The following is a 10,982-nucleotide window of genomic DNA, read 5'->3' as shown; positions in this document are numbered from 1 at the left end:
CGGGGCCGAGCCCGAGCCCGAAGGGAAGGCGGTGCGCATGCGCGAGGCGAGCTGGCCGGTGGGCAATGTGGCACTGCTGAGTGGTCGCGGAATTGATCCCTGTCCGCAGGGTCGGGTAATAGCCCCCTCGGGGACAGCGTGTGAGGATCTGGGCGCGAAGGACAAGGCCAGATTCAGCCAGGTGCCCACTTTCCCCACCGTCATGACCCTGGTCCAGAACTGCCCTGCCCCGGGCCTCAGTTTCCCCACTAAGGAGAGGACGCATGCCGGGGAAATCTGAGGCCCTCCCCAGCCGCGACGTTTTCCTTCAGACGAAGGAAGAGTGGCCGGACCCGGCCGTGGTCACCGAAGCCTCCAGCCCTGTCCTCGCACGGATGCCGGAAGCCCGTCCACGCCGCGCGGGGAGCGGCGGTCCGGGTCCCCCTACAGCCTGGGGGCCCTGTCACCGCGATGTTAATTGATTCCCAAAGGATTCAGAGAAAGGACACATTGGCGCCTGCCTGCGGCGAGCGGGGTTCCCCGGCGAGGCCAGGCCGATGGGGTGGATGGGCTTCTGCTCACGACCGCCTTGTGGGGCGCTGGCATCGAATTGGAGTGGGGCAACATCGGGGGAGGACAGAGACCCCACGCAGCAGGCCCAGGGGCAGGCGCTCGGCTCCTGCGTGCCACGCTCCGGCCTCCCCAGATCGCCCCAGCACAGCTGCCTGCTGGATCTTCCCTTCTCAGAAACCTGCAGTGGCCTCAGACCCAGACTCCCTGGACTTCCCCTTAAGGCCCACTGTTCCCTAATTCATCTCGTCTCACCTTGACTGCTCTTCCATTCCCTTATCCCCGCCATACACAGCGGTCTTCCCTTGCCTGCGTCTGGGCTCCCTCGATCTTCCCCTGTGCTCCATCCCCCTAATCTGTGACCCACCAAACGTGCCCATCCCTCAAAGTGTAGCTAAAACTCCACTCCTTCTCCAACCAAACTCCATAGCCCCTTAGTGTGTCTCAGTATTCTCAGAAGAGCCCTGAGGTTGTGTCAATTGATTCTTCTCAATAGACAGAATCCATTACATAATTTAACAATTTATATACATTGATCAGGCTTTGCAAATAATTATATTTGCAAACGAGAAAGAAAGTTCTTTGCCGGACCCATGTATCCTGATTTACAATTGTGCGCTGTATCCTTTACTAGATGGCTGCATCCCCCAGGTGAGAGACGATGCCTTAATATGCAGAGTATCTAAATTTTTTTGGAATCCTGGTGAGAAAAAAATTCCGAAGTTTGGAGAAAATGGAAATATAACAAATCTTTTTGCACTCTTCACAATACAAAATCTCAACTTTTAGCGTGTCTGAAAAATATACAGTGCACAATTTGCTGTCAGCTCCAGATTACCACAAATCAATGCGATGGATAGAGTAGAAAGGATATTGGGATGGGTAGGAAACTGGCCTTTTGGTGTGGTTTGTCTTGCATTAGCAGAGTGAATTCAGGCCGAACTCAGGCAAAACTGCACCTCTGTAGATGCAGTTTCCCCATGTTAGATTTGGGTTTAGGAATAGGAAATATCCCTGCCCCCATCTACTTTACAACATCATGGTAAAGATCAAATATGAAAGGGAGATGGAGTTAACATTTTTTTTTTAAGTATTTTTTGTTCAGGAAAAATCCTCAATAAATTTTCTAACAAAAATTACTTTTAATATATACATATATATATATTGAGACAAGAGTTTCGCTCTGTCGCCCAGGCTGGAGTGCAGTGGTGCGATCTCGGCTCACTGCATCCTCCACCTCCCAGGCTTAAGCGATTCTCTTGCTTCAGCCTACGAGTAGCTGGGACCACCGGCACACACCACCACGCCCAGCTAATTTTTGTATTTTTGGCAAACACGGGGTTTTGCCATGTTGACCAAGCTGGTCAGCATTCTACAGACAACCTCATGTCACACCATACTACTCTCAGTTTCTATTTGTTTTGTTTTTTAACTGAGACAGGTTCTTGCTCTGTTGCCCAGGCTGGAGTGCAATGGTGGGATCATGGCTCACTGCAGCCTCTACCTCCCCGGCTCAAGCGATCCTTCAACCTCAGCCACCTGAGTAGCTGGGACTACAGGCGCATGCCACCACACCCAGCTAATTTTGTTGTTGTAGAGAGGTGGTCTCACTATGTTTCCCAGGCCAGTCTTGAACTCCTGTCCTCCAACGATCTTCCTACCTTGGCTTCCTACAGTGTTGGGATTACAGGCGTGAACCACCTAGCCCAGCCAGTTTCTGTTATTCTAAGGCTTTTTTATTGCCTTTACTTTCTTGTGAAGAAAAATTACCTGAGGTGAGAGGATCACTTGAGCCCAGAGGTTTGAGACTAGCCTGGGAAAGATGACAAGACTCCATCTCTCTAAAAAAACACAGCCTGGAGTATAGCGGTACGATCTCAGCTCACTGCAACCTCTGCCTCCTGGGTTCAAGTGATTCTCCTGCCTTGGCCTCCCGAGTAGCTGGGATGACAGGCGCCCTCCACGATGCCTGGCTAATTTTTGTATTTTTAGTAGAGACTGGGTTTCACCATGTTAACCAGGCTGGTCTTGAACTCATGACCTGAAGTGATCTGTCAGCCTCGGCCTCCCAAAGTGCTAGGACTGCAGACATGAGCCACCGCACCCAGCCAAAAAAAATTTTTTTTAATTAACTGGGTGTGCTGATGTGCACCTGTAGTCCCAGCTACTTGGGAAGCTGAGCTGAGGCAGGAGGATCATTGGAGGCCAGCAATTCGAGGCTGCAGTGAGCTGTGATTGCATCACGTCACCCACCCTGGGTGACAGAGTGAGACCCTGTCTCAAAAACCCGCACAGACACCTTTACTCCCCCAAACCCCACTTATTCACTCTGATGGCACACGGGTGATGAGTTCCTGCATGTCAGGCACTGTGCTAAGTACCTGGGCACCTGTTTCCCCACATGCATGGGCTTTACATATGTATTTGCACACACCTTACGCATATAACCATGTGTAACCCCCATGGATTCAGATGATACATCCACTTACCCTTAAAAACACTCCATTCACGCCCCTCACTTTATCTGTTTATCCTGGTCCCTGATTGTCCTTTCTCCATTTTCTGTTTCTGTTTCTCTATCATCTTATGGCAGGCAACGTGGAGATGGTGAGGCTTGTGAAACAGCACAATTTTGAGGCAGATTCTGGCATATTACTTCACATTTATCTTTAAAACAGACCTCCCTCTTCCAGGCAAGAGCTCTGGGTTTCTCCGGGGAAGGGTGGAAGAGGGACACAGGGTTGGGTGGGTGAACAGGAGTGGCCTTAGTTGGGTCAGGTTGCTCAGTTGCTCAAAGACCGTGGACTGCAGACTCTCCCTTTCTCCCCAGGGCCCAGTTTTTTCCCTTTCAAAACCTGCTCTCTACCTGCGAGATGGCTCACATCTCTAATGCCAACACTTCGGGAGGCTGAGGCAGGAGGATGGAATGAGGCCAGGAGTTTGAGACCAGCCTGGGCAACATAATGAAACTTCATCCTTACAAAAAAAATTTTTTTCAATTAGTCAGACATGGTGGCATGTGCTTGTAGTCCCAGCTACTCAGAAGGCTGAAGCGGGAGGATTGCTTGAGCCCAGGAGGTCAAGGCTGCAATGAACTATGATCGCGCTACTGCACTCCAGCCTGGGTGCCAGAGTGTCTCAAAAAAAAAAAAAAATTGGGTAGATGTGGTGGCTCACGCCTGTAATCCCAGCACTCTGGGAGGCTGAGGCAGGCAGATCACTTGAGGTGAGGAGCACAAGATCAGCCTGGCCAACACGGTAAAACTCTGTCTCTACCAAAAATACAAAAATGAGCCAAGCATGGTGGTGTGTGCCTGTAGTCCCAGCTACTCAGGAGACTAAGGCAGGAGAATTGCTTGAACCTGGGAGGTGGAGGTTGCAGTGAGCCGAGATGGCACCACTGCACTCCAGCCTGGGCAACAGAGCGAAACTCCATCTCAGAAAAAAAAAAAAGATTGAAAACAACAAAAAAAACCTGTTCTCAAGCAAGATGTGAAACTCCTTCGAAAACCCCAGAAGTAAAACATAAAAATTAAAGGACCTCTGCTCTGAAGAGGACACTAGAAACAGCAAAATGTGGTAGAAAGGGCTCAGGGAGTCAAGGACACGTTCAGGTTTCTCTAAAGACAGGTCCAAGCGGGAGGCTCAAGTCCACACTTCCTGGAGGAGGAAATCACTTTCTGGTGAAGCCAAGAGGAGGTGGCAGCCTTATCATTCAGGAAACCTTTGTGCCCGCCTCCACTGGAGCCCTCAGGTATCTGAGGCAGCCGCGTGGATGCCCAGGGGAAGGAGGCATTGAGGTGCTGAGGAGAGAGCAGTTCTTTAAGTTTCAGAGGACACCACGCTGGCCTGGGCTTCCTGGGTGGCTGAGAGCAACTCAGCCTCAGCCCCAAAGAAGGTCCTGGGGCATCCACCTAACACACCGGTGGGCAGTTTCTTAATTTCCAGTCTCTCCCCAAGAAACTTACACATGAGTTCACTCTACCAGATAAAAGGAGGACGAAGAGACTAACCTAGCTGGAGACCATGAGAAAGCACGCGGTGTTAAAGAGAGATCGGAACTTTATTGAGACTGATGAAATCAGAAACGAAAGAACACTGGAAAGGTTCAGCCACTGTCCAGGCAGACATCCTTCCAGACACTCCTCTTGGGGGAATCTCTGGATCCTTAAGTTTCCCCCAGTTGCTAATCCCCCACCCCAAAGAGTCAGAATTCTGCTTAAAGCCCCTCCACGGAGCTGGCCAGAAACCAGACACTGAATATCTGTGCGGGACTGATGGGCAGGCCTGTGAGCAGCAGAGACGAGAAGTCGGAGAAGGAACACGAAAAGGAAAACAGATACCTGACGAAAAGAAAAGCCCAAGGCAGGGAGAGCACGCTGATAACGTAGCCCCCTAAAAATATAAATATTGCATGAATGTATTAGCCTCATCCCAGCCATTTCCCCCAAAGCACTGGTGACATCAACAGCTATGACAATGCCCACACAGTTGTGCGTGTTTTTTTGTTTTTGTTTTTCCCCTGACTACACAGAAAAACAGATCTGCCAAAGCAGCTCACAGCATGGAGGAGCAGGCCGGGGAAAGTGGGAGGGCCCATCCCCCAAGAGGGCAGACGGTACAGAGATGAGGTGAGGGGTTCTGGGGTTTGCGGAGGGTGGTTAATGAGAAGCGGGACAGATTCCATCTCATCAGCCCCTATCACAGGCTCCATGGATGCCCCTTGCAGAACTCACTTTTCTTTCCTGGTTGACTTGTTCCTTGGAAACATTGTCCTGAGTGCCCTGGAACCTCGGGTGTTCTTGTGGAAGGTTCCAGGCCCTCCACAAAGCCAAACGCAACGGCCCCTGTGACAGCATGCACCAGACTGATAACGATTCTAAGAACCAGGAATTCCTAACTCAAGGTTCTCTGCGTAGACCTAACCTGACCGCGAACTGGCTTACCCTGCCTGACCTCGGAGTGCCTCTCCCTCTGCCTGCCTTTCCACTGTCCTTCTGCTCCAGGATGACTTCCTGGTGCTGAGCTGGTGCATCCTGACTCCTGCCTTGTGGGTAAGGCCCCCAGGACAGCTTGTTCCCAAGAGAAGCGGCTGGCTGTGCACAAAGGAGTCCCTCGAGGCAGCCCGGGCTGGGTCTCCTGGGCGTGCACAGACTGTGCACCACGCACATTTCACCATCCAAAGGCTGCTTCTTCCCTGCGGGGCCTGCTCCTCTGCTCCCCACCACCTGCTGCAGAGCCGTGCATGCTATAGCCTTGCAAGACTGTTACAAGCTCTCTACTCCCTCGAGTCTATGTGATCTCCCTAATATCTCTTGGCCAACATACACACATATTCACACTCATCGGTACTGAAGGCCCTGGCTTTCCTGCGGTGTGTTCAGTGGACATCTGCGTCAAGGTCAGGCGGGAAGGTCAATGTTAAGCCTTGGTGGCCGCCGACACTGAGTGGCTGGTGCTGGTTCTGACTCCTAGGAAATTGCTCCGAGTTTTAAGTGTTGATGCATCAGGGAATGGAGAAGAAAGGAAACGAAAAGCCGTGATGTGGAAACCGCGAAGGAGCAACTCCGCTGCTGAGTGTTTCCACAGGGGAGTCGTGGAACAGCCTCCTCTGAAATTTGGGAGAGACTGGCGGCCTAAGGAAAAGGAGCAAGGTCTCCACTGTCCTCTCTGAAACCCAGCGCCTTTGGGATCTGAGTTTTCCAAGACATGCAATAGACAAAGACACACTGCAAACCAATTAACCCTCTGAGCCCTTCCACGACCTTCACTAAAGTAACTTCCAAGAGTTAATTACCTGGATACACCAACCAGTCCCCTCCTCCTGGGGATCGTGCCCCTGAGCTTTGAGGAACACACCAGAGAAGTGGCAGTGGGGGAGGCAGATCCTCGTCCTTCCTGGGAACTCCTGTTCTTACTTGTCTAGTGTCCTAAACCACTGCCCCACCCCTTGAGGAAACCAGGAGCAAGTCCTGGGGATTGGCTCAAAACCCAGGTGGAGGCCGGGTGCGGCAGCTCATGCCTGTAATCCCAGCACTTTGGAAGGCCGAGGCATGTGGATCACTTGAGGTCAGGAGTTTGAGGCCAGCCTGGGCAACATGGTGAAGCCCTGTTTCTACTAAAAATACAAACATTAGCTGGGCGTGGTAGTAGGCCTATAATCTCAGCTACTCGGGAGCCCGAGGCAGGAGAATCGCTTGAACCCAGGAGGCGGAGGTTGCAGTGAGCTGAGATGGCGCCACTGCGCTCCAGCTTGGACGACAGAGCGAGACTCCGTTTCAAAAAAAACAAAAACAAACCCAGGTATATTCAGACCCAAGAGATTGTTCACTGTTGAAAGTCAGCCCAAAGTTAAGAGGCAGCCAAGGGAACAAACGCGAGACTGTGGGTGTGGAAAGAAGCCAAAAGGGACCTGACAATCTCTACGACTCAGGCCTTCGCTGTTTTCCCAGCTCCCAGGGGACAAGGAATTTCAGCTGCTTTTCGCTTTTTTGACCCTCACCGATTGAAGACACACTACAATTTAGCTGCTCTCTGTCCTTCCAAGACAGGACCCAGGAAAAGCAGGTGGAGGCTGACTTGCCTCAATGAGGCCTCCTCATTGAAGCGACAAGACAAGCACGCTAGAATTCACAGTTTCCACTCTCCTCCCTAGACCCACGCACCTGCCCCGACCCCTGGCCTCAATGAACTCCCAAATCTCCACTATGTAATAATTCCTGCCACTGTGGCTCAAAGGGTTAATAAACCGGGACTTCTCAGACAGGACACAAGCTCATTCACCAACAGGAACCCAAGAACCGCTATACCACCTAGTGCTTCCTGTAGCGATTTTTTGGGGTTTCGCTACACCCTGTTTTGTCACAGTTGAGAGCACCTGGATTCTTCCCTAGCCCGAGGCTACCCAGGAGGCCCGGAAGCTCCTGAGTGATGGCCCGCTCAATCTTCTCCAGAAAGCAACCTCCCATGTAGGAGCACTGCTGGGAGAGCAGTTTGAAACTGGAAATGGGATTGATGCCAAAGAAGTCCTTATAGGCCTCACGGTTGGGAAGGTCAAATTTGCTGACATTGGTCTTTGCCAGGATGGTCTTGAAGATGTAGAATTTATCAGGATCTTCCACAATGTCCTTAAAGACCAGTTCTCCATCACTGAAGAAGGTCATTTTGTCCTTGTAAGTCTGCAGGTAGCGGTCAACCAGGAGGGCGTGGATGCGGACCCGGATGGCGTGCTGGCGGATGAAGGCAATCTTGTTCTCCAATCTGTTCTCGATCACCTGATTCAGGTCTTCCAGGAGGGAGATCTCTTCTTGGAGGAACAGTTCCTGATGGGTGTCTGGCTTATACTCTTGTGGCCAGAAGGAGCTGACGTAAACCCTTGGGGGCTCTGTGACATTGATGAGAGGGGCCAGGCTCCAGAAGAGGGCCCCGTAAACCCGCATGAGCATTTGGGTGGCCAGATTGTCAGCCTTGTTCAGGATGATCCTTATCTGGGACTCACGCCCCTTCAACTGGCGGAAGAGCATCTCCAGCTCCAGACCCACATCCAGCTTGGTTGGGTCAAAGACGACAAAGATGAGGTCAGCTCTGTCGATGAACCACTGGCACACGTCGTTGAAGGGATATCCTTTGGGAGACAGAAGCGAGAAGTCAAACTGAGTAGATCTCCCTCAAAGCCCGCACACCTCCTTTCAGAACTGAACCATTCTGGGGGTTGAAAGAAGGAATAGCACTACGGATTTTCTGGGTGTCTAAAGACTATTAAAAAGTCAATGATATAACCTGTCCCTTGCCAACCTTCAACCAAGAACAACCTGATCCTTGTTTTTCTTGTTGGTTTGTTTTTTGAGACAGGGTCTCACTCTGTCGCCCAGGTGGGAGTGCAGTGGCATGATGACAGCTCACTGCAGCCTCAACCTCCCGGGTTTAAGAATCCTCCCACCTCAGCCTCCCAAAGTGGTGGCATGAGCCACCACATCCCACCTGATCATTGTTTTAATCTACTGTGAAATCCAAGTTTCCAAGAAAGCTAAATACCTGTTCAAAATGGAGATTGTCCTATTGCCTAAAAGGACCTGGGGCTATGGCAAAGATGCTGAGGGAGAGAAATGAGGAATTAGAAGAACATGAAAGAATGAATGCATTATTTAGGGGGAAGGAGTGTGGGCTTGGCCTTGAGACCTGGACTAGAATTTGAGCTTTGCCCCTGGCCAGCTGTATATTAAATGCCTCTAAGCTCTACTTTTTTAGCTCCAAAATGACAAGAACAATATCAACATCTGAGCTGATATAAAGATTACCATGTTGCTGTAAATATAGGAGAGCACCTAAAATTCCAGTCATACAGCTGGTGCAGAATACATTTTAATTCCATTAGCTTCTTATTTCCTAGTTTTCTTTGCAAATAAGGAAACTGAGGAGATGAGGACTAACTATCTTAAAAACACTGAAATCTTTTTTTTACAATAATGTATAAAATTATCCAATGTGTAGTAGGGGTACAATTTACTATTATAATTATTAACATTATTAATATTACTAATACTACTACAAATGTTGTTATACCATAATAATATAATTAAATATACTATAATATTACTAATATTACTACTATTATTAATTGCTTCTAATATTACTGCTAATATCATTACTACAGGATCTATTTATAACCACAATTGGACTTGTAACCATAAACTGAGATCCACCGTCTGGTCACATATTCCCACACTGCTCTGTTCAGGACTCTCTGCAGATAGCCTTGCCTCATGGCAGGACTCAGTGGTCTACTCCCCAGCCGCATGCCTGGTAGCATCTGGCTTCTAGTCTTGTGGCCTGGTTGTCAGCCTTGTTCATTAAATACATTCACACTGTTGTACAACCATCACCGCTATCCCTCTTTGGAACTTATTCATCTTTCCAAATTGAAAACTCTGTACCCATTTAACAGTCACAGCCCATCTCCCCTTCCCCCAAGCCCCTGGTTAAAACCACTCCGGTTTCTGTCTTTCTGATTTTGCCTACTCTCATGTAAGTGAAGTCAGACAGGCCCAAACTAGCGTTTCCCTGCTACCTGAGGGCAAGTAGGGCTTTGAAGAAGCCTGCTAAAGCCTTATGGGGAAGCAAGCCTGGAAAAGCAGAAACCGGGAATAGGAAGAGTTGAAGGTCAGGTTCAACCTACAGCAGGCCCAGGAGCACCAGACCCAATTTATCCAGAAGCCAAATATACTGTTACTGCGATCCAATTAGTCCAGGCCCTTGGCTACACAGGACAGACAGGGCCTCCCAGAGACAACTGAGCCCCAGCTTGAACCTCTCAGAGCTGCTTGCAGAGAGGACTGGGCCCCTACTTTGGAAAATATTGCCGTCTCCAAACCAAATCAGTCCTCGGGAAGGTAGGAGGACCAGGCACTCCAAAACCCAAGTGGCATTGCAGTGACGACAAGAAGGGGTGGAAGTTAAGAATGCCTCTCCTGGTTGTGGGCAACACTGGGCACACGTCCTCTCCCTGCCTGCCTACCACCCACTGTCAAAAGTCGTTTTCTTTTCTTTCTTCCTTCTTTTTTTTTTTTTTTTTTTTTGAGACAGAGTCTTGCTGTGTCACCAAGGCTGGAGTGCAGTGGCATGACCACAGCTCACTGCAGCCTTGACCTCCTGGGCTCAAGCAATCCTCGCAACTCAGCCTCCCAAGTAGCTGGGACTACAGACATGTGCCACCATGCCAGCCTAATTTGTATAGTTTTTGTAGAGGCAGGGTTTTACCATGTTGTCCAAGCTGGTCTAGAACACCTGGGCTCAAGTGATCCATCTGCCTTGGCCTCCCGGAGTGCTGGGATTACAGGTGTGAGCCACTGTGCCCGGCCCTATTTATTGATTTATTTATATGAGATAGGGTGTCACTCTTGCCCAGGCTGGAGTGCAGTGGCACGATTATGGCTCACTGCAGCCTCAACCTCCTTGGCTCAAGCAATCTTCCCATCTCAGCCTCCTGGGTAGCTAGGACCATAGGCACATGCCACCATGCCTGACTAATCTTTTAAATTTTTTTATAGAGATGGGGTCTCACTATGTTGCTCAGGCTGGTCTTGAACCCCTGGCCTCAAGGGATCCTCCTGTATTGGCCTCCCAAAGAGCCGGGATCACAGGCATGAGCCACCATGCCTGGCCAAAAATGATTTTTTGAAATAGAGCTTACACTGTTCAGAAATGAGGGCTAAATTACCTCTTTCTTGCTGCTTGCGGTTCTCGATGATGCCTGGTGTGTCCACAAAAGTGACCCTCTCCAGAAGTTTGTGGGGAACCTCAATGCCAATCAGCTTCTCTAGGAAATTCTGGCCAAACTTCTCAAGGGGTGAGAAGGAGCGGGCGCTGTCAGCAGCCATGACGATGCCCTCAATGGTTTTCAGCTTGGGCCCGTGCATGAGGACCGTGAACTCAGA

The 10,982-nt window shown here is 50.1% G+C and overlaps 1 protein-coding gene across 1 annotated transcript in view; it reads right to left on the bottom strand.

The window, feature by feature from the left end:
- Positions 1 to 5,499: 5,499 nt before the first annotated feature.
- The window catches only part of SRL (sarcalumenin), a 28,651-nt gene continuing 23,168 nt past the window's right edge, over positions 5,500 to 10,982 (bottom strand). Inside the window, exons 6-7 of the mRNA XM_011982642.1 lie at positions 10,766 to 10,976; positions 5,500 to 8,173 (exon numbers count right to left, since the gene is read on the bottom strand). Of these exons, the coding sequence (XP_011838032.1) occupies positions 7,362 to 8,173; positions 10,766 to 10,976 (1,023 nt within the window). The 3' untranslated portion in view covers positions 5,500 to 7,361. The remainder of the gene's footprint in view (positions 8,174 to 10,765; positions 10,977 to 10,982) is intronic.

The sequence above is a fragment of the Mandrillus leucophaeus genome, unplaced genomic scaffold (genome assembly GCF_000951045.1).
Source record: "Mandrillus leucophaeus isolate KB7577 unplaced genomic scaffold, Mleu.le_1.0 Scaffold240, whole genome shotgun sequence".
NCBI lineage: Eukaryota > Metazoa > Chordata > Mammalia > Primates > Cercopithecidae > Mandrillus > Mandrillus leucophaeus.
This window is presented reverse-complemented; position numbering and strand designations above follow the sequence as displayed.